The sequence below is a fragment of the Anguilla rostrata genome, chromosome 4 (assembly GCF_018555375.3).
Source record: "Anguilla rostrata isolate EN2019 chromosome 4, ASM1855537v3, whole genome shotgun sequence".
Classification (NCBI taxonomy): domain Eukaryota; kingdom Metazoa; phylum Chordata; class Actinopteri; order Anguilliformes; family Anguillidae; genus Anguilla; species Anguilla rostrata.
In genome coordinates, this window is record NC_057936.1 from 24,811,160 (window position 1) to 24,834,254 (window position 23,095).

Genomic DNA, 23,095 nt, shown 5'->3' on the forward strand with positions numbered 1-23,095 from the left:
TGGCCTGCGTCTCAGGTTCGCACTCCGCTGTCTTAGAAAAGCAAACATTAGCAGGCTACCGTTAGCTTATTTGTAATTTTGGTATATGTGTGTAGCGTGCATATTAGCTTGCAATGTGAAAGTAACTGAAGATAATTAAGTTAATTTTTCGGCCTTCTGGTTTGCTGGTGAGTTCCAGCACCCTGCTCATTTGTCTAAACACTGCAGAAGTTTGTATTGTTGCTGCGTAATTTTAGTAACAGTACGAGTGCATGTGATACACGCGAACATCCTTGACTTGGTAACGCAGGGCATTATGTGTGAACTGTGCTACGGTCTAAAACAAAGCCCAAGATCAATGCATGTGTCATGAACTTTCGTGGGGGTGGTGTGGGGGCGTTAAAGTGGCCACATTTTCCAACTATCACAGCACCCTGGACCTCCAGTGGTCACATGCTGTTAATTGTACTTGGCAGAGCCGGTGGTGCATTACAGTTCACATCAGTGCCTTTGAGCAGCTTTGAGTCTGTGAGGACACAGCGCGTGCATGCATGGCTGCCTCCACCACTGCTATGCAGCTCAGACAGGCAGTATCAGCGGCTTTGCCCTGCTTTATCCTTGTGGAGGTTCGCTGTGGAATAGATGGCTAGCCGGTGTCGTGCTTCGGCCTGTTTATTTTTTAAATCAGTGATCGTAGTTCCCGTTTCCGTAGTTCCTGTCGTAATTGGGTCAAGGCGCGGCCCGCTAAGGGTTAATGAAAGGCGGCGTCGTAAACCGCTGAATAGGCCCGGGGGTTGAAAAAGCTTGCGGTAAAGACGGTTTTTAGCCGTCTCCTTTGTGCTCGGTGTGTTGCTGTAGTAGAGGTTTTAAACAAATTATACTTGCCTTAGAATGTGGGTTTGTGGAACTGTTCTTCCCAAGTAAAACAAAGCCTTTAGGTTTTTGCAGGATTAAGGTACATGGGAGGGGATCCATCTACTGTGTGTGAAAGTTTCCTTTTTGTGCGTTGGTGTAGTTTTTGATTTTAAATTCAGGCTTTCAAAGTGAAACTTGGAAGCCTTGGCCGTCCCTCCTCCTGTGTGAGAATATGAGTAATCTTTATTATATGCATGATATTTAGCTACAGTGTTCTTCTACAAGACCTCCTGTTCCACCTGTTTAAGCTTCTTATGAGGGCAGCTTCTAGTCCTCTAGAAATAATGGAATGGACAGGTAGCCAGTTTTCTGCAGCAGCTGTTTAGTTTGTACAGGTTTTCTTGGGTAGGGGTTTCTTTTACATTTGAGTGATCCTGAGGAAGGACCTTCACTGATGACCAGGGTAGGCTATGAAAAAGGTTCCTTTCACGTCCCGAAGATGGGGCGGTCTTATCGCTCAGTTTTTATTTTGGAAGTGTTGGCACCGAGCTTCTCACTTTCCTGCTCGGCTCTGTTTTGAATAATCTTTTCCCAGCGGGAGCTGCACCTGATTTGACACTCGCACCTGCTGCCGCGGGCCTCCGCACGTGTGTGTGGTTTATGAGTCAGGACGCACGCTTGTGTGTGTGTGTGTGTGTGCCTTCAGCGTCTGAGTGAGTGCATGCTTGAGTGCAAGCGTGTGATTGTCAGTGAGTCAGGAGGGTGTGTGTGTGCTTGAGCAATGTGAGTCAGGCAGGAGGAGTGCTCCTCCACCTTGTGTGTGTGTGTGACAGAGAGGGGGGGGGGCATGTTCCATCTCCCTTTGCTTTTCACCTGTTTAGTTGCTCTAGCTTTTGTGTCAGCAGGTGTAGGGAACAGTGGGATCAGCAGTCTCACAGTTAAACATGATCAGCCGTCTCACAGCTGCACATGATCAGCAGTGAGTAAACAGTAGCTGATACTGTCTCTGAAACACCCATGTGTAGCACAAGTCCACTATCGTGATATATTTTTTATTACTGCCATTTTTCCATTGCGTACTAATTTTGTGTAAAAGCTTGTTTGTCTAGTATGAAGGGAATGTGTGGTTTATGGGTTGGATTTGTGGTACGTATCAACTAAATTCAAATCTACTGTGATTGTGCATAATTACTTGTACATGTTTTTTTTTAATTTTTTTTATTTTTAGACTTTCTTACACAAATATCTATTTTGGAGATGTTCACTGTGCCAAAACTTTTATGTGTTTAATGAACTTGTTCATATGAGAGGTGTATTTTCAAATAGGTTTTTGGGCCAGGCCTTGTAGCCAGCTGTGACTTTTTTCTCTTCTTCTTTTTTTGCCCTGACTGAGGCAGTGTCCTGCTGTTTTTTGTAGTATTGACAGTTACTCTCTGTGCTGGCCTGTCTGGCTTAATTGGGGCCAGAGGGAATCTAGTCTCTCCTCTCCTCGCTCGTGTCTGGATGTGTTTGGCAAATAGTGTGCAATTTGACACTTCTGTGTGCTGAGGTAGGAAAGAATGTCAGTGCGGATGCTACCGGCCATTTCCCCGCGAAAGGAAAAATCTGCTTCCTCCCACCATTGCGCACGTTTGTTAAGCATTGGCAAACAGCTGATGTGTGGGGTGGGAGCCGACAATGAACAAACTCATAGGCGTGCTTTTCTGTAGTTCACTGACACTCATAGGCGTGCATTTCTGTAGTCCACTGGCAATCGTAGGCGTGCATTTCTGTAGTCCACTGACTCTCATAGGCATGCATTTCTGTAGTCCACTGACAATCATAGGCGTGCATTTCTGTAGTCCACTGACACTCCGGCGTGCATTTCTGTAGTCCACTGACTCTCATAGGCGTGCATTTCTGTAGGCCACTGACATTTCTGATATCAGTGCCAGCGCCGGTTCTGAATTGGACTGATTGAAGCTGTGGGGAGATGGATAACATCAGAGAAATAATATTTCTGCTGTGTAATAGTACATTTCTGAGATAACATTTCTCCTGTGTAATAGTGAACTTCTGAGATCCGCTCTACTTCCTGTCACTAAAGAAGCCATGTCACCATGCTCCCTGCTCCTGTCGAATGGCTGAAGGTAAACAAGTGTGGGCTAGGTTGGTACTTTGACGGAAGATCTTCTGGGAAAACGGAGTTGCTGCTGGAAGTGGCGTTGGTAGACCAGTAGTTAAATCGTGATCCTGGGTCACTGTGGTCATTAATAGATCCCATGGCACTTATCGCAAAGAGCAGGGAGTTCCCTGGTGTCCTGGCTAAATTCCCTACCTGCGACCTAATCATCCCCTGATTTAATTGGATAAAAAGTGTTCTCTCCCTTGCCACCTCAATTGATATACGGTGAGTGTCTGGCGCAAAATGGCTGCCGCGCATCCTCCGGGTGGGTGCTGCACACATTGGTGACGGTTGAGGCGAGTTTCCCGCTCATCACTGTAAAGTGCTTTGAGTCACTTAGAATCAGCCCGTGGGAAAAGCACTATATAAATGCAAGGAATTATATAAACGCAAGAAATTAATCAGGTAGTGGCAATTTGTTCTTGGTCAGCAGGTGTGTCTTGGATGGTGTCGGGGTAGACGTTACACCAAGGTCTTATTTTATTTTCTGCTGCCAAAAGTTAGGATCTTGACAGAAGCACGGCAATAGGCCCGAAGCTGGGTTCAGTCAAATCCGTGAAATGAAATCTGTTGGCTGAAACAACGCTCCAGTTAATATCACAGACCAGAGCAGCAGTCTGCTCTGCTTCCACACACTGACCTAAGAGCACTCGTTGTCATGGTACCAGTTACTTCGGCAACGATAGTGAGGGTGGGGCTTTGGTTCTGTGAAAACTACTCTAAAAGCATCATTTTCAACCATCAAGGTAAGGTTTCTTTGTGTTAATGCGGCCTCTCAAATGACAAATTTTGACTGGAGAGCACCCTTTTAAAGACAAAGATACACAGTTGGAATTTGGCCTTTTATCAGGTAACCTTTTGTACCACGTTTCAAGGAAATATGAGCCGTGTGTGTGTAAGAAGCATAATGACTTCACATAGAATGGCCCAGTAATTGTATATCACAGTAAATTACACATTGTGGAGCTCATTGGAACCGTAGCACACGCAGCGGTTAGCTTGCCAGGTTTCTCTGACATGTCCTGTAATGACAATATATCGCTGTCTACACCCTGCATCTAAAAGGTTTCTGAATCATTGTGATCATGAGGCTATTACTCATTTATACAAAATAGCAATCGGTCTGTCTTTACTGCCTGCTCTGAACCGCACAGTCCTGAAACGGAAAAGCGGGTGTGGGCAGCGATGCTTCCAGGCTCTGCAGATCACCGAGGCCTCTCTCCGCCAAGCAGGTGAGACCGAAGCAGAGCAGAACTACTGAGCCCGCATGTCATGTCATAAATAGGAACCGATCTTCGGACGCTAATGTGAAATTTGTTCAGGGCTGCTCGTTCAGATCATTGTTTGTCAACCAGATTTTAGGTTGAATGGTTTTTACATTACAGATTTACAGAAGAGAAACCGCAGCATGAACTTTTGTAAATTGGAAAGAAGGCACAAGGCCGGCTTGCATTGATTAGGCCGTGCTTATTAGTTTAGGTAAGAACAGTTTGCTGAACCACATTCAGTTTTATTCCATGTGATTGAAGGCTTCTTTTGATTTTGGTCGTGTGTGCGTTTTTGTGTCTCCCTTTAAATTGGAACATTTTGAATTTATTATTCTATAAGTTGCATGTCATAATGACTGACAGGACAGTTTATCTGTCAGTGCTCATTTGATATCATATCAATATGTATGAAGCATTAGCTGGTTGCTAATGCCCAGAGCTAACCCAGTGGAACTGCCCATGATGTAGCCGAAACCCGGGTAGTTCTCAGCCCTTATAAATCAATGGAAGGAAACAGGAAGTAATCACTTGGACACCAAACAGGTTTTAGGTTTTGCCTAAGTGTGTGGTGGTTGCTGCATATGTTATCTTGGAGATATTTCTGTCTCCTGATAACTTCCTGTTTCCTCCAGGTGGTCTCCAACTGCTCGTCAGAGCTTCCCAATGGCAGTTTGACCGTTTGGTTGGACTGCTACAATACCTCTTCTTTTAAATGCATATTTTTCCACACACAGTTGTAAAACACACACGTACACGCGCACGTCAAATTACCCATTTTGAGGGCAGTGGCATGTCCTGTGGATTAATTGGGTACTCCAGAGCTCTAGTTTTTTTTCAGTGGCGAACATGTCTCGAGTTTGAGGGACGATGAGCGGCGGGGGTCGAGTCCGATCCGGAAGTGAACTCAGTGATACGACTGCGGGGGGAGGGGTCATGGCCTAAGTACAGCCTGCTGGTCCTGCTGGTCCTGCTAACAAGGCCAGCACGTCCCCCTATGTCCGCTATTCCCACGCTCAGTGGCGGCATCGATCGCCGCAGTCCGTCTCGACTCCTGGAGGGTGGAGTCGCAGGATTTGCTGCCTATGGCATAAGTTTAAAAAAATAATAATCTTTGAGACACTTGTTGTTTTTCACTACGGCGCCAAGTCGATATCTCGCTAATTAAGGCCAGCTATTTGTTTCTCAGTATTTCTCTAATGTGCCATAGAATGACTGCTTTAAATAAACTTGCCATCAGTGTTTCTGTGATATAAAAGATTCTATACTTCACATTAGGTGGGAAAGCATGTGCTGTTTGATAACCCAGCAGGTTTTATGTTTTAGAGAAATGTTGGAAATTAGTCTTGTGACTAATTGAATATGAGATGTGTTGAAGCTGACAATTTTCTGATGAATCATTTTCTTAGAAAATTTGTTCATTTTTAGCATACAGCTCATGCATTGAGAGGTACATATTCACATTTATCGTAACTTATTGAACTAATCATTTTTAAGATCTAGTGTATAAGTCTTCTTGCTGTATGATAAATATGTATGCTGGATCTCAAAAATTTGGGAGTTCCTTGTCACTTAGAAAAGCATAAAGATCTCAAAGGGCCCTGGTTAAATTGCTTCAGATCACATCATCCTTCTGCCAAATTCTTGAAATTGTCTCTTTCTTCAAGGGTTAGTGTACATGATCCGAAGCACTGGCTTTAGTGGAACTTGTGGCTTCTGGTTTCTACCAGCACTTTACTACTGTCTTTATATATTTGTCTAGTTATACATCTATATTTGAAATATGTACTACATATTTTTGTAGTTATATACTCTTATACCAGCATATTCATTCCTAAAAGAAGTCCAAGCTCCTGTTTCTTGTTCCACTAATATGTGATTGGAATGTTCTTAACTGAACATTCTAATGCTGATGTAACATTCCAAGAAACCTACTCTTCAAAGGATTAATAGGATAGAAAATGAGGGATTGTGGTGAAACTGTGTGAAGGCCATATTTTAGTAGAGTATTTCTTTGGCAGTTCTGCTGCTTGGTGATGTTCAGAGGCATTGCTGTCGTTGTTTTTAAAAGCACACAGCTGCACCCACACCTTCAGACGTTGACGTGCGGGAGCTGGAAGAGCTTCCCTTTCTCCTGACAGGTTCTCACCTCTGGAGACGGCCGGGGGAGGACGGGAGGAGGACAGAAGTGTTGAAAGCGAAAATAAAACTAAACCCTTGTTCACCACCTTCCTCAGATTGTGCTGTGAACGTCCACAAGAGCTGCAGGACCCTGTTGGCCGAGTGTAGCAACAGCAAGAGCAAGGTACGTACAGTGGGAATAATTTCTTTTTTCTGCAAAGAGTTTTCCCTCCTGCAGTATTGGCCATCCTTAAGACTTTTCCTTTTATTAATTTGAAGGTACGGTTTTGTGTTGATTTTCTGGGAATTTCATTTTCTCTAATTATATCAGTTAAGTATTTTTAAAAATTGTTATTTGCTTCTATAAAGAAGAAGTCTAAATGCTCTCCTTTAGTTATGGTCCAAAGACAAAGCGATCGTTTAATTTTTCATGTCGTACATTTTGACATGAAGGGCTTCATCAGAATTGACCCAACAGGTCAGCATTAGACGCCACACGGTGAAATCAAATGATAACTTTTTTTTCTTTGTGCCTGTGAGTTCATTCTTTATTTTCTAATGTGACTTAAAAAAATAAAATAAAATTTTAACTCCGCTCCAAGAACTTCTTGAGAGTACTTTATTCTGTTCATTAAGAAGAACCCATGCCACACTCGGCCCATATTGAAAACCAGCAGAGACCCCTGTGTAGTGATAAATGGAGAGCTGGGCTGATGCCGCTCTTAATGGCATCCTACCTAGCTGGCGAATGTGACCTGCAATGCCATTATTGTGAACCCGGCCCACTACTGCGAGGTGCGGTGGAGTGTGTAAGTGTGAAATGGGGCCTCTGGACACGTTTTTACACTGCAGCGGGGAGCCGGGACAGGGTCCCTCTGACAGCGACGGCCAGTGGCTGGGCGCGGCCTTTTGCCCACATCAGCACCGCCGTTCCGTTTAGGCTGTGTTCCTCTGACACGCCATGCTACAGTCAAACAAAAAAAGGCCCGGTCACGTGGAGGTTTATCTCCGAAAAGCGGTTAATCATTGAGCAGACTCCAGCTCTGGAATCCGCGACGGCAGTTTGCTTTTCCAATCGCGCAAAAAATATTTCCTCTTCGTTCGTAGCAAGCAGACACTGTCGTCTAAACGCCTAAATGTGAATGCCAATTGAGCAGTGCCTGCAACAACGCATGTTTAGTTTTTCGTTTTTGTTTTACAAGCTTTGGAAGTGAATGTGAATCTGAGATTGCATGGAAATCCCAGATTGAGTGTGAGATGTAACATACATGAGAATGTAAGAATATCGTACGTAACGGCAAAAACACGGCATTCGCCGCCTCATGGGTCCTCAGATGCGGTGCTTCTGGGACCCCGTCGGCTCTTTTACCACTTGTCCAAATTAGCAGCGTACCCGTTGTGGGGCACATGCTGCTAACCCATGGTGTGTGTGATTCACCTGTGAACAGTGTTGACTCTCTCACCTCACAGTGCTCTGTGCTTGACAGTCTGCCAGAGGAGAGACAGCACTAGACTGTTCTGGAGAACAGGGGGCTGAATTGCGGGCGGTGATGAAACCGTTCCTGGTAGAAATGTTATGGGCTTTAGTTAATATTTACCTTCCACTGCCACCATCAACATAAAGACTGCCTGCAAGCCTCACTCGCTCATCACACACACGCCACACACACACACACACACACACACACACACACACACACACACACACAAGTGTACACACACACACACGCTCTGTCTGACTGTGAGGAATATATTCAATTTACACAGACATTTAAAAAAAAAAAAATGTGTTTATTTATTTATTTATTTTTATAAACAAAGGCCTGTGGTGAGTAGCTGTATGGCAGCCATGTCTGCAGTGTCAAGCACAGTATCCACAGCAGTCAAAATGTCACCGGATACGATATTAATTTAGCAACTACTTCTCTCTCTCTGTCTCTTTCTCTCTCTCTGTCTCTCTCTCTGTCTCCTCTCTCTTTGTCTCTTTCTCTCTCTCTCTGTCTCCTCCTCTCCCTCAGCAGTTGAGGGACTCCCTGCCGAGAAACACCGGGGTAGTGCAGAGCACTGTGCAGTTCTATAACCAAGGTGAGTGAAGAGAGCCACGGCCTTGAGCTAAAGGCTGTGTTTCGCAAAAAACCCACTTCACTGCAGTCCCCCCCTTGCCCCCCTTGTTTTTTCATATAATTTCTCCCAGAGTCAGTTCACCAGCTTCAGAACTTGAAGGCAAACACCATGCTGTGGCTGTCTTTGATCTTCGCCTGTCACCAGGTATCAGTTGGGATGGAGATTAATTATCTCTCTCCGGTCAGCTGGTGTGTTTCCTCGGTCGCTGCCCTTTGATTGGATAAATAAGCGGGTGACCTGTTTCCACCTGGGGCCGCAGGATAATACAGGTCCCTGGAGGTCTAATTAAAGGAGGCAGGCTGTTGTGCTCATAGGAGAATCCAGGCTCATCTGGAAGGATTAGGGAAGAGCTACCTGTATCACTCCAGTGTAAAAGTAAACAGCCAGGTGTGGGAATTCTTATCCTGTATTTCACGCCCTCCAGGATATTCCTGATTAATCTGCTGTAAAATGACAGATCTGTAGAGCTCTCCATTTGGTTTCGGCTCCGTTAGTTTTCATTATTATAATGAGCATGTTTAATGTTTGTGTAAGGCTGTATGATATGTATATCATCATGTTTTTTTTTCAAGCGTAAGAATAATCGCCTCAATGGCATCATGTTTATTTCTTTAATCATACATGATGATTAGATTGCATATATTGTGCAGCCCTTTGTTAATGGCTCAATTAGTGTTTACAGGTCACAGAAAATTGATGTTGATGCTTACAGGCTGATGGCGAATGACTGTTGCAGTTAATGTTTTTAAGCTCTAGGGGGGAAGTGGTCATGCTATTTGCACTAAAATTTAGAATGCATTAAAGTCACCCAGAACATTTGGTCTTGCATTTTAGAGGACACGACTTTCTACTGATCAAGTTCCGAAAACATAGCGAATTGTTTTCTTGAAATAGGTGTTTAACCTGTGCTATTGACGATACTCAAATCTAACTAGCTGGCTATCTCTGTCAAATGAAATCGGGTTCTATTTGTATAGCACTTTTTACAGAGAACACTCACAAAGATGCTTTACAGAGTAACAGATGGCCAAAGTTAGCCACATCCAGGCCAGAAAGAGGAAGCGAGTGAGATAAAGACAAAATAAAAAAAAATAAACTCTCCAATGTGGGGGGAGGGGGAAGAGCAAGAGAAAAAAACTCTCCAATGGGAAGACATTTCTGAGAGAACTCTGCTATGGAGGGGGAGGCCATCCTGCGCTAGCCGCCCCCGGTGTAGAATACAGCTGGAACGGATGTAACACAAACATAATTAAAGGGCCCATCACAGCAAACAGGCAAATGGGCTGAGCGGGTTACAGTCCAGGTATTAAACCAGCTGGTAAAGTAGCAAGTCCAAACAAAGGGATGTTTAATATCTGCACAAGCACCGGTGCTCCAATAGCACGCAGGCTTCTCTCTCATATATTCTCAGAGGAAAGCCAGACTATAGCGTGATTCGAGCGTGACTAGTTCAAGTGAGTTTTGCTGCCAGATTGAATTCTGTTATGTTTCCAAAATAAGACAACTCAATGTTCGCATATTTGGCTGCATGGTAGTTGTGAATATTATGTGGAATACACTGCTCCTGTATTGCTGCTATGCAATAAAAATCACTAGTCACACAAATATCACGCACCGTAATATTTTGATAGGAGTAATTCATCTGTGTTTTTAAGTTAATTCGTTCTATTGTTTGTGCAGCCAGATGTGTTGAAAGCAGATGACGGTCTAATCGTCTGGCCATCACTGTATTTGACAGTGTTGGAACAGCCTGACATCCTGGCATTTTGTGGCGCCGTGGCGATTGGCTCATTAGCGCACCCGACACCTCTCCAGTAAGCAGCAGAGACGCTAATAGGTTGAAGAACACTCGCTGGATCGGAGGGCCTGTCCTCCACAGGGAGCCAGAGATCTGGAAGCTTCCAGCAAATCCTGCTCTCTTCCCCCATAAAAATACAAACGGGTTCATACACCCTTCTGTCAGAATAACGTTGTAGAAAAGACTAGGTAACATACTGATGGCCCGATCGCAGTATGTGTCATCCAAGGATCAGATGGTAAGGTGTAGGGGGAGGGTTACAGAATCTGTAGTTATGAATCACTGACTTTGGCTTTACTGTCTTCATAACCATATAGTACTCAGGTTCATGGGCTTTTGTACCGTATACTTCAGTCTGATGGCAGATTATTTAAAATTTTTAATGTGTTGTCATGAGGAAGGACACATACTGATAAAACCTTATTTTAATTACATATGATTATAATGTATAAAAATGACATTTAAAATTAAAATGAAAATCAAATGAAATTTGAATCGTTGATTTGTATCGTAATGCATAAACACAATGTAGCATGTGGTGGGCAAGTTAGAGCAGTTTCTCAGATGACATAGAGAAAAATGTCTAATGCAGTAGTGCTGCAAACAATAAAAAGGAGATGGTGTATTGTGAGGCAAGCTCTTACAAATATACACTGTTGGGTATTATACCCAAGCCTTGCCTTTAAAGGCGTAGAGTCAAGCTGACCTTAAAAGAAACTAGGAGTGTCACAAAACTGAAGTAGCCGGAGGAAATGAAAGCCTTGCAGGTTGTGTGCTGAGGCACTTTTTTTTATTTTTTTAAAGGAGAGGTCATGTTTTGTGCAGAAGTTCATGTACATTTGAGATTTGAATATCAAATATGTCCCAATATATGATTTTTAAATTTTATCAGAATTTTTTGCCACATTTTTGGTGGTTAATTCATGCTGACCTACTGTAAACATTGCATTTCAGTAATCCAGACATAATGTGATTTGGGTGGTTCAGTCAGAGAAGTACGCAGAGGGGCTCGGAGTGAATCTGGTCTTTTATATAATAGAAAGCAGGCTGCCTCTGTGAACTTAGATGAGCCTTGCTACACAGACAGGCTTACAAGACATCCCAGCCACCCCTGGTGTCGCTAATCTGCTAATCACTACGTGAGGGAGAGGCAGAAAGGGACTGAGAGAGAGAGTGAGTGAGTGAGGAGAGGAGGGGAAGGTGGCAAAGTGCATGCGTGATTTCTAGAATGTTCTGTACGTAGGCAGGGTCTGTTATAAAGCGGGCGCTCCCCGAGCCCCACCGCCACAGCGTGCCAGCTCAGCCCAGCGGACCGGACGCGCGCGCCTCCACGCTTTCCCACGGAGACCCAGCGAGCATGGAGCTGGCCGTGAGCAACAGCAGGGCCCAGCGGGGGGCTCAGGGGGGCCCGGGGGGTCCGGGGGGCGGGTCGCGGGCGGCCGCGTGCAGCCTGTCGAGCAGGCTGGGCGTGCGGGTGCTCCTGCACCGGGACCTGCTGACCTGCAGCTTCCTGGGCTCGGCGCGGCGCTCCTGGCTCCGCCGCTCCGCGCTGCGCCGCTACTGCTGCTCTGACGGCCTGCGTCTCCCCGCAGCCCTCAGGGACCAGCGCCGCTCCTCCACCCTGCCCGCCACCAATGGCCCCTCCTCCTCCGCCCCGCCGCGCGCCACAGGCATGACCATCACCCCGCGAGCACACAACCAGCCCGCCGCCTCCGCCAACGCCGCCCTCAGCCACAACAGCAGCTCCGGGTCAGTGCCTCTGCCTGGGGGACACGCATACGTGCACTGTGTCTGTGTGTCTGCCTGTCTGTCTGTCTGTCTCTGTGTCTGTCTGTCTGTCTGCCTCTATGTCTCTGTCTGTCTGTCTTTTTGCCTGTATGTCTGTCTGTCTGTCTGTCTCTGTCTGTCTGTCTGTCTGTCTGTCTGTCTGTCTGTCTGTCTGTCTGTCTGTCTCTGCCTGCCTGCCTGTCTGTCTGTCTCTGTCTGTCTGCCGGTCTCATCTGTCTCTGTGTCTGTCTGTCTGTCTGCCTCTATGTCTCTGTCTTTCTGCCTGTCTGTCTGCTGGTCTCATCTGTCTCAGTGTCTGTCTGTCTGTCTGCCTGCCTGTCTGTCTGTCTGACGGTCTCATCTGTCTCTGTGTCTGCCTGCCTGTCTGTCTGTCTGTCTGCTGGTCTCATCTGTCTCAGTGTCTGTCTGTCTGTCTGACGGTCTCATTTGTCTCTGTGTCTGTCTGCCTGTCTGTCTGTCTGCTGGTCTCATCTGTCTCTGTGTCTGTCTGTCTGCCTGCCTTTCTTTCTGTCTATCTGCCTCTGTCTGTCTGTCTCTATCTGTCTTTCTGCCTGTCTCTGTCTGTCTGTCTGTCTATGTCTGCCTTTGTCTGTCTGTCTGCCTGCCTGTCTCTCTGTGTGTTTATGTTTTTTGTGTTGTACGCTTTGATTGCCTGTAAAATCTTTGTGCAGGCATACCCCTTTATAAAATGATAAAGTCATCATAAATTTCATGTATGTCTTGTTTGCTCTCTGAGAATGATGTTGTAGTTGCTGCAGCTGAATTGTTCCTTGCTTATTGTGGCAGTTAATCACCTGACTGATTCAGATGGGGCAGCTGTCTGGAACAGGGGTCTGGAGCGTGTGCTGGGTGTAGCTGCCCTGACAGATGCTGGTCCTAGGTGGGGGGGTCGGTCTCGCTGTCCTGACTGCGTGCGCGTCCTTCCTTTCAGATCCATCGCAGGGGAGATGGACGAAACCGACGGGCTCCGGTTCAAGCCCCTGTCGGACGACTCGGTGTCGCTGGCCCCCTCCACCACCGAGTCCGTCATCGTCGAAGGTGAGCGTCGGGCCGCCTGCGCGACGCGCTGCTCCAGAGGCGGCAGCGGCACACCTGCGCGCAGTACACCTGTGCGCAGTACACCTGTGCCCCGGCTGACGCCCTGCGCTCGGCACCCTGGTTAGCGTGTGCGCAGCGTACGCGCGCTGATCTTTGAGGGTTCGTGCGGTTTTTGGGTGGAGTCTGTAGTAGTTTTGCCATTTAATTTCAGCTTTATTTGTCCCCAGGCAGGCGATTGGTTCCGCTGCACAGTGCATGTGGAAAAGTTAATAAAATATAACAACATTAAAACCGCACGTATCACAAGAACACAGAGACCAGTGTGCACGGTTTGGCAGCAGTAATATACAACACACGGTCAGCTCAGTATCTGGCATCAGTACGCAAACAAGCCGATTATAGTAGCATCAATATCAACAGCAACTGCAGCAGTGTGGTCTGTCCTCCTGACGGACTCCAGTCTGTCTGTCTCTGCACCAGTGCTGATCTGGGCTGGGGAGCAGGGTGGGAGGGGGCGGGGCCTCCCTGCTGCGATGAAGCTGCAGGGGAGAGCAGGGTTAGCGGGATGGCGGTGTGAATGCGAAGCGCTTCATTAAGGCGCGTCCGCCGATGAGCCCCTCTGCTCCGCCTCCCCCGCAGACGCCCATTACACTGCCCTGAGGGCGGAACTGGAGGCCGACGCCCAGGACCTGGAGCCGGAGTCCTGGAGCCTGGCTGTGGACCAGAGCTTTCTGAAGGGGCACCCGAAGGAGGCCGTGAAGAGGCAGGATGTCATTTACGGTGAGTCGGCTGCGCTGCGCGTCGTTAGCTGGAATTGTGTAGCACGACGTTTATGTTTCATTATGAACACGTGTTTATTGCTCGATGGCAGTGGCTGTTTACCAGATATTAATATGAGACTCATGTGTTTCCATGGAAACGACACCTCTCTAGCTTAATGACTTTTCATTTTAAATGCAAAGCATCTAGGGAAAATGGTTGACAGCAGGTGATCTGTCAGAGGACTAGGGGAGGTTAAGGGCTTTACCAAGCTCCTCCCCTCAGTTGTCGGACGGATAGCGGCGAGGGCCACTTTTACTCAGCCTTGTACTTTGTGACTATAAATGTCTTAATTTTTTTTTATATTTTCAATTTTTTTGTGCTGTGCTGAGTATTAGCTTTTGGGGATACCTAGCCTTGCAGGTGTAACTACTGTGATGATAAGTTTGCACAGAAAGCACATGCAGTGCTATTAAAGTTGTGATAAGCATGTTTAATAATGGATTACCTTCGCATAGCGCCTTTCACATCTGAAAGCACATTAGAGTGAATTAGCAGCATGCGCCCTAGTGGTGCATGGCAACCATTTTGAGCAATAGCACTCAGCCTGCCAGCAGCTGCCGTGGAGGTGGTGAGATCTGTCTGTCAATCCTCATATCTTTCATCTCCAAAAACAACCCCCCTCTGGCTAAAAACCCCATCGCAATGAAAATGGTTAACTATTGACACCTGTGTGGAATGTTTCACACAGTTCTGTAGGAAGCATGTATGATATTGGATTATCACTTCTTATGGGTCTGTAGCAAGCATGTACTAACTACAGTACGTAATAAATTACAGTGGTCATAACATTTCAATAGATGTGTAAACAATAATTTCATTGTTAGTTGGGTTTGTATCTGAAAGTTTGAAATGTGTCATTTATGAAAGATGGGAATACCTGTATCATGAAAATATCTTGGAAAGGAAAAAGGATCAGTTGTCTTAATGGAGTATATCTGTTAGTGGCAGTTATTCTAACAGGTTGTATACGGTAATGGCAGTTATCCTAGTGGAGTGTACCTGCTAATGGCACTTATCCTAGTGGAGTGTACCTGCTAATGGCAGTCATCCTAACAGAGTGTATCTGGTAATGGCAGTTATCCTAACTGAGTATATCCGGTAATGGAAGTTATCCTAGCGGAGTGTATCTGGTAACAGCAGTTATCCTAGCAGAGTGTACCTGCTAATGGCAGTCATCCTAACAGAGTGTATCTGGTAATGGCAGTTATCCTAACTGAGTATATCCGGTAATGGAAGTTATCCTAGCGGAGTGTATCTGGTAACAGCAGTTATCCCAGCAGAGTGTACCTGCTAATGGCAGCTATCCCAGCAGAGTGTATCTGCTAATGGGGTTATCCTCCCGGAGCGTTAACGGCAGTTATCCGTGTCCCCCTGCTCAGAGCTGATGCAGACGGAGATGCACCACGTGCGCACGCTGAAGATCATGCTGCGGGTGTACGCGCACGCGATGCGCGAGGACCTGCAGCTGGAGGAGCGCAAGCTGGAGCGCATCTTCCCCCAGGCGGAGAACCTGCTGGAGAACCACCGCCGCTTCCTGTCCCGCCTCAAAGAGCGCCGGCGCGAGTCCCTGCAGCCGGGCAGCGAGCACAACTACGCCATCCAGAGGCTGGGGGACGTCCTGTGCGCCCAGGTACCCCTGGCCCCCCCTACAGGCTCATGCGCTTCAGTACCACTTAAAGACAGCGGGTGGTGCTGTTGTTTCTGTGTTCAGGATGGCCTCACATTTCTGGAGCATTTACAAGCTCTCAGGAGCTCTCTACATCCTGGGTCTTCAACAGGGGTTCCTTGCAGGTGCTGTAGGGGATCCCTGGCCAGACTTGATATGCAATGGCTAAATGCAGATTTGGGAAAATGTTGAATAGTAAAACTAAAAAAAAAGAAGAATATATACATATATATAACCCTGTTAAACTTATGATGGCGGTCCTCTGGATGCCTTTGAGCCTGGTTGGAGGGTCCCTGGATCAGAAAAGGTTGTAAACCCTGTTGTACTACCACAGAGACTGAAAGAGGGCGGTCTGTGCTTGAGGGTTTGTGCTTGAATACTGACGTTACACTCTTAAAGCTTGCTCATCTGTGCCCCCTGGTGGTGATAACATGATATGTCAGAGTATGCAAGGTTATGAGAAATATGAGTCGTAAATAAAGAGCCAGTGGCACATGACGGGGTCGATTTTAAAAAGATTTTCTGTCCTTCTGAGAAATGTTGTGTTTTGCAGTTTTCAGGCGAGGCTGGAGACAGAATAAAGGAGAGCTACAGTGAATTCTGCGGTCACCACAACGAAGCGCTCAGCTATTACAAAGAGCTGCAGCAGAACAGCAAGAAGTTCCAGAGTCTGATGCGGGTGAGAGCACAAAAATCCCTTCATCTTAACACTGTGCCTTGCGAGCACTGAGATTGCATTTATTTATTTTCATTCAGGTTATTGAAGTGTACTGGCATTGTTAATATTAATGTAGAAAGTCCTCACCCTGTGTAACATCAGGTTATGTAAATTTTGTACACTGTCTTGGGAGAAATTCAAAATCATTACAGAAATGGAATCTACCTTATGGTGAAGGTTCCCTAACACGTGCGTATTGTAATAATGTTATTAAAAATAGGGTATAAGGTGTCTGTGGTATTTCATTGTACTTTTACTTAATGCCCTATTTTTCCGTGTTGTATCGTGTGCTTATCGAGCAGTTTTCAACTGTAAAATGGCTTTCTGGCTGTTTGCTCTCCTCCATTAGCGTTGCATTGCATTTGCCATTTACTTAAGGGTTGTAATTTTCTCTGACAATAAAATTTCTATCTATGTATTTATACATACATTTCCAAGTCACATTTAAATTGATGTCTGTCAATTTATGTACGTACATAACGCTTACGTACCTCAGGGACTTTTCATATTAGCAACGTTTTTTTTTTCTCATATTAACTATTATCATGGTTGTTGATGTAAAAAAAAAAAAAAAAAACATAAATAAAATTCTACCTCTTGTCTTACTTCACAGAGAATCAGCAACCTGTCCATTGTGCGTAGGATGGGGGTGCCGGAGTGCATTCTGTTGGTAACGCAGCGCATCACTAAGTACCCCGTCCTGGTGGAGCGCATCCTGCAGAACACTGAAGGTAAGTCCAGCTGCATTTCTGCTCAGAGAAGGAAATGTGATGCGTGGCTTGGGCGGAGGATTCTGGGTCTGGGCTCCGGTTGGCTGGCCGGAGACCGCACTGATTGTTTGACCCTCGGTCGATGCAGCTGCGGAGCGCAATTTAAGGTGCTAAACGGAGCAGAGCCTTGCCAAGCGGAGACGGGCCAAAGTGAAAGCCAGCGAGCTCCTCTCCTAGCTGCAGCAAGTCTGACTGTCCACCGCGCGTTGTGTCTGTGTCTGTGATGCCTGCAGCTGGCACGGAAGACCACGAGGAGCTGACGCGGGCCCTGGGCCTGATCAAGGACACCATCATGCAGGTGGACACGCAGGTGAACGAGTGCGAGAAGCTGTCGCGGCTGAAGGAGATCGCCGCCAAGATGGAGCCCAAGTCGCTGGGCAAGATCAAGGACGGCCGCGTCTTCCGCCGGGAGGACCTCTGCCAGGGCCGGCGCAAGCTGCTCCACGAGGGCACCGTCAACTGGAAGGCCGCCTCCGGCAGGCTCAAAGGTAGCCCCGCCCGCACCGCTGCCGTGACAACCTGTCTGCCTCTATAGAGGGTACGCATCGAGGTCACTTTCCCACCGGACTACGCCCTCTCAGTTGGGACTGAGTGGCAAAACATGCTGCCACATGGCTGCCTTTAGTAGAGGAAACTGCAAAACCAGGAGTAAAACAAACTATTATTTGCTTAGATTAAAGGCAGTTGGACTCAACAGTGATCCTTACAACTTACCAAAGAACCAGTGGTCCATGGACATTCAACAAGAAATCGGAGCTATCTTTTTACAGAAATCCAACGTACCTGACACAAAATGCAAATCCACGTTTCGGTGCCTGGATTCCAGTTATTTCTGCGAATTGCAGCGATGCATTTGCTTCTCTTTTCTTTAGCTTTCGGCAGTCTGTAAAAAGATAGCTCCGATTGCTTGTTGAATCTATTTGTACAGTCAATCGCAGAACAGCTCTTTCCCATTTTAGATGTGTTTTTTGTGTTTTCGCGGTATTCAAGCTGAACGCTAACGCTGCCACGCCGTAGTCTTTCTGCCACTCAGTGGGTGTAACCGCAGTGACTTCCACTGTCTGTGACGTCATGTGCATACCCTCTATAGCAAAGCCCCGCCATACCAGCTTCCTATTACTCTAGGCTCAGTCCTCGAGGACCGAGATCTTTTGGTTTTCCCCCCTCCCTTTACCTGGGAGTCAGGTGTGCAGGCAGTCTGGCCAATCAGGAGCACAAGTAGTTTAATTAATTACCTGGGAGAAGTGAAAACCAGGGCTGGATCTGGATCTGAGAGCCAGATTTGAGTATCTGTGCCCCAGATCTTCTCTGAACCCCAGAGAGCCTCGTATATTCACAGCACTTCAGGTTTAGCTGTAGGAGAGGTGGTTAGTCAGTCTGGTTGGAAGGCATTACCACACATGTTTGCAACTATTACCCAAAATTATTTTTCCAAAATATTTCTGTAATAATTCATACTTTTTTTCTCTTCTTCTGAAAGTTTCTTCACTTGTTCTGCTTTAAAGGGCAGCTTTTGAAGTGTAGTTTATGTGCAGTGTCTGGGCTATTTTTTTTAAACTTTGTTTTCTAATGTGAGCGCCACAGAATGTTCCAGAAGGTAATCTGTTTGGGTTGAGAATATTGAATCAAGTGCTCAATTTTTCGGTAGTCTTGAATCCACTGCAGCGTCCATTAATACATTTACCATCATGTGGAGCTTCTGAGCTGCTCTATATTCTCCACTACGATCAATTTTTTGACAACAGAGGTAGAAATGACAGAATAAAAAAGCAAGTTGGATTAAAGCCTCAAGAGATTTATGTTCCACAATAGATGTAGGAAAAATATTGGCTTTAAAAAAAACTTGTCCGTCTGGTTTGTGACATCATATAGCTTTCGTTTTAGAAATGAGGTAATCGCTTATTCATTCTGACATGAAAACAATGCCAAATATTTATCTTTGCTGTAGGCCTGTTCTGATTGTTCATGGCAGAAATTGCATTCCTTTGTCATGTTTTCATGTTGAAGCTAAGAACAGGCCTGAAAATGTACTGAGAATGCCTCCACTTCCCTGCTGTGCAGTTGCCAGACCCCATAAAAGGAAAGCACGGATGCTAGAACTAGAGAAATGGGACGTTTGTGATGTGTGATGAGAGACTGATCTTAACTACAGTGTCTGCGATGTGTGAACGTATATGTTCATTTCAGACGTCCTTGCAGTGCTCCTGTCAGACGTTCTCCTGCTGTTGCAAGAGAAGGATCAGAAGTACACTTTCTCCACTGTGGTGAGTTTCACAAATAGTGCTTTTTTCCAAATATGGAAAGGCAAGGTATTCTCAAAAATTATTCCATGCCACACCCTCCCAATAAAGGTGCACAACACTACAAAAACCAAAGAAATTGTAAAAAATGTATTTCAGTCTGCCAATGAGGCAGGACAGTTTGACTCGTTTCAAGATTTGCCAATGGGGTACGAAAATTTCACTCTTCAAGCAACACAGTAACTTCAGACAAGCAAATATTTTCTGCTTGAAAGACAACAGGTTTTAAGTCTCATTACAGTGACTAAAACGCTTGTTAAGACAGACAACTTTGCAGCTGAACAGCTGAAGCACTTGAGCTCTCCTGCTTGTTAGCCATTGGCTTCCACACCACAGGCCAAAAGTACTACAGGAGTACAGACCAGAGAGGCATGTCTCTCACTGAACTGTTTCATGGTTGGCTGAGGGCTATTTCTGTGCAGTTTTTGACAGATGGCGCGGTGCTGCTTTCTCCTGACTCTGTGCTCGTTTGACTGTTTGTCGTCCAGGACAACAAGCCGTCGGTGATCTCGCTGCAGAAGCTGATCGTGCGGGAGGTGGCCCACGAGGAGAAGGCCATGTTCCTCATCTGCGCCTCCTCCAAAGAGCCTGAGATGTACGAGATCCACACCTCCTCCAAGGAGGAGCGCAACATCTGGATGCCGCTGATCCGGCAGGCGGTGGAGAGGTAGGGTGCCCCTGCAGGCCCTAGTGCAGTGTGAAGGTTAGCTGCAGTATGCAGGTAGACCCAGTGTACAGGTAGACCCTGTGAAAAGGATCCCCCGTTCCCTTTCGCTAGCCCACGAGTCCCCAAGAGCGTGAATAGCTCGCACGCGTGTTAACTGTGTTTAGCATAGCAGAGTGTTCGGTCATACCCATAAATAAAACGCAACGCAATAATTCGCTCACATTCCCGTTTATTGCAGCCGAACATCTCCACTGTTTAAATAATGCGGTACCCATTATTTTACATGGTTCGTTTTATATTCCATCTGTGTTTCTGTCATACGCCTTCCTATATTTCAGTACAAACATTCATTTTACTCACAGTTGAATCACAAACACCTCCACTTCCGCATTCAGCTGTCGGCTGGGTTACAAGGGCGCATGCGCGGCGTTCACGTGCCTATTTATCGGTTGAGTGGAAGACATAATTTAAAGGGAGGGTTTCGAGATTTTGAGACATGACCCATTTTGATTTAATATGATTGATTATGCATGTCCAAGGATGAACTTCAAAGGAATAACCATTGTATTGTTAAAATGACTTGAATTGATGTAATTTGTAACTGTTATTGCATGTATTACTTTTTTCCATTGTGGCTATGTAAATTGGAATACCCTGGGGAATGGTTTAGCCCAATTATGGGAAATATATATATAATGGGGCCTGTTTCTTTCAGTGGGGTTTTTCTTTTTGTTGGGTGAACAGCTTGCTGTTAGGCTGGATAATGTTATCATACTAAAGCTATCTGCTAATTACTAATGACTAATTCTACCTGTTACTAAGGCCCTTTTATTGTTTCCCGGGAGTGTGCAGTACCTTGCTTAAGATGTATGTTTTGCTTTTGTTTTAATTGGAGATTTTTGGGAAGCACTGTAAATAAATCAGTACTTTGGCATCTGACTTCTGGAGTGACGCTGTCTCTGTTCACCACCATCCAGTACCGCCTGGTCACACTGTTATACAAGTGAGTCCAGCTAGCGTGGCCTCACAGACCCACTGTGCAGGTAAACCCTGTGTGCAGGTAGATCCAATGTACAGGTAAACACTGTGTGCAGGTGGATCCAATGTACAGGTAAACACTGTGTGCAGGTAGATCCAATGTACAGGTAGGCCCAGTGTACAGGTAGGCCAGTATACTGGTAGGCCCAGTGTACAGGTAGGCCCCAGTTTACAGGTAGCCCCAGTGTGCTTGTAGTCTCAGTGGAAGCAGGCCCAGTGTGCAGGTAAACCCAGTGTACAGGTAGGCCAGTATACTGGTAGGCCCAGTGTGCTTGTAGTCTCAGTGGAAGCAGGCCCAGTGTGCAGGTAGGCCAGTATACTGGTAGGCCCAGTGTACAGGTAGGCCCCAGTTTACAGGTAAACCCAATGTGCAGGTAGCCCCAGTGTGCTTGTAGTCTCAGTGGAAGCAGGCCCAGTGTGCAGATAAACCCAGTGTACAGGTAGGCCAGTGAAAGCAGTGTGCAGGCCCCTCTGTGACCTCTCTCTGCCTCCCTCTCCCACAGCTGCCCGCACATGGAGGAGGGGCTGTTCAGTGAGCAGGAGGCGGCGCGGGCCAGCAGACTCAAAGAGATCCAGGGTAAGGCTCCGGAGGGAGGAGGCGGGGCCTGGGCTGATTGGTGTTCAGGACTGACCCCTCGTGTCTGAACCTCTGCTCCTCATCTTGAGGCTTCATTTCAGTCTGAGAGTCTGTCAGTCCTCCTCTTGTGCAAGTCCGGGCTGAGTCTTAAACAGTGTCTTCATTTTCTTACTGTCTCTGTGCTACTGGGGTTTTAAGGTACCACGAACCTTGTTAAAAATCGTTATGATAGTATTATTGTGATTACTCTCGCTAAGCTTAAGTTAACTTTTACACTGGGAGATGCAGGCCGAAGAGACTTTCTGAATCCAGAATGATCTTTACGATCCTTTTGAATGTGTTCTTTATGTGACCGTATTAGGTCATATTGTTGGTGTAAAGCTGCTTTATTAGCATTTATTAACGAATGTTTTTGTTCGCTTTTGTGGCCTCAGAGCGCCTTAGCCAGAAGGATGCGCAGATAGCGCAGAGCCTGACGGAGAAGCTGCAGATCTTCGCCGACTGCGCAGAGGTGATCGCGGGCCTGGAGGACACCGGCTCCCACTCTCGCCTGCTGCTGCGCGGTGACGCCTCCGATCTCCAGCAGGGGGAGCAGCTTCTCAAGGGAGCCATCACTGAAGGTAGGGCGTCTGCACTGGCCAAAGAAGACATTTCGGCTTAGCTTGAACAGCTGATACAAGTACGCATACGTCAGTGCGTGGCACGCCTGTTTCACGCTCGTTTTGTTAACTTGCGTGTTGCAGTCACTGTTGCAGCATCAGTCCCGATTTTCCAGACCTGAGCCAGAAACGGTTGTGTTTGAAATTTTATTTGTGAATACCAGCTCTTGCAAATCTTTCAAGTGTGTGTTTTATGGTAGTCCAACACATTACTGCTCCTTTATAAATATTTTATTTTCTCATTAGCATTCAGATGGTTTAAGTGAAGTGACTTTCTTATGATAATTATTCATATATTTTCAATAAACAAACAATATATATTTGGAGGATATTTATGTTCTGATTTAAGTATTTCATGTTTTTATTTACATTTTTTTTAAAAATAATTGTTGATTTTTACAAAGGTTATTAATGTATTTTTTTATTTATTTTTGTCAGACATTGAAGGCTGTGGAAAGACAGTCCTCCTGTTGAAGGGCCTGTAGTTTAAGGGTCTGGTTTCTCTGTAGAAAGACAGTCCTGTAGTTTAAGGTTCTGGTTTCTCTGTAGAAAGACAGTCCTGAAGTTTAAGGGTCTGGTTTCTCTGTAGAAAGACAGTCCTGTAGTTTAAGGTTCTGGTTTCTCTGTAGAAAGATAGTCCTGTAGTTTAAGGGTCTGGTTTCTCTGTAGAAAGACAGTCCTGTAGTTTAAGGGTCTGGTTTCTCTGTAGAAAGACAGTCCTGTAGTTTAAGGGTCTGGTTTCTCTG

At 46.0% G+C, this 23,095-nt stretch overlaps 1 protein-coding gene across 4 annotated transcripts in view; it reads left to right on the forward strand.

Moving 5' to 3' along the window:
• arhgef18b (rho/rac guanine nucleotide exchange factor (GEF) 18b) overlaps window positions 1-23,095 on the forward strand; it is a 60,821-nt gene that overhangs the window by 22,581 nt on the left and 15,145 nt on the right. For 3 of the 4 annotated variants that reach the window (XR_010329503.1, XM_064331707.1, XM_064331710.1), the window contains 13 exons: window positions 6,501-6,568; window positions 8,403-8,469; window positions 11,899-12,055; window positions 13,026-13,132; window positions 13,772-13,912; window positions 15,334-15,584; window positions 16,174-16,299; window positions 16,952-17,069; window positions 17,342-17,596; window positions 19,296-19,372; window positions 19,897-20,075; window positions 21,617-21,690; window positions 22,125-22,310. Coding sequence is in view for 3 of the 4 variants with exons in the window: in XM_064331707.1 (XP_064187777.1) it covers window positions 6,501-6,568; window positions 8,403-8,469; window positions 11,899-12,055; window positions 13,026-13,132; window positions 13,772-13,912; window positions 15,334-15,584; window positions 16,174-16,299; window positions 16,952-17,069; window positions 17,342-17,596; window positions 19,296-19,372; window positions 19,897-20,075; window positions 21,617-21,690; window positions 22,125-22,310 (1,806 nt within the window). In the remaining variant the exon portion in view is untranslated. The remainder of the gene's footprint in view (window positions 1-6,500; window positions 6,569-8,402; window positions 8,470-11,898; window positions 12,056-13,025; window positions 13,133-13,771; window positions 13,913-15,333; window positions 15,585-16,173; window positions 16,300-16,951; window positions 17,070-17,341; window positions 17,597-19,295; window positions 19,373-19,896; window positions 20,076-21,616; window positions 21,691-22,124; window positions 22,311-23,095) is intronic. The other variant, XM_064331709.1, reaches the window with a different exon arrangement.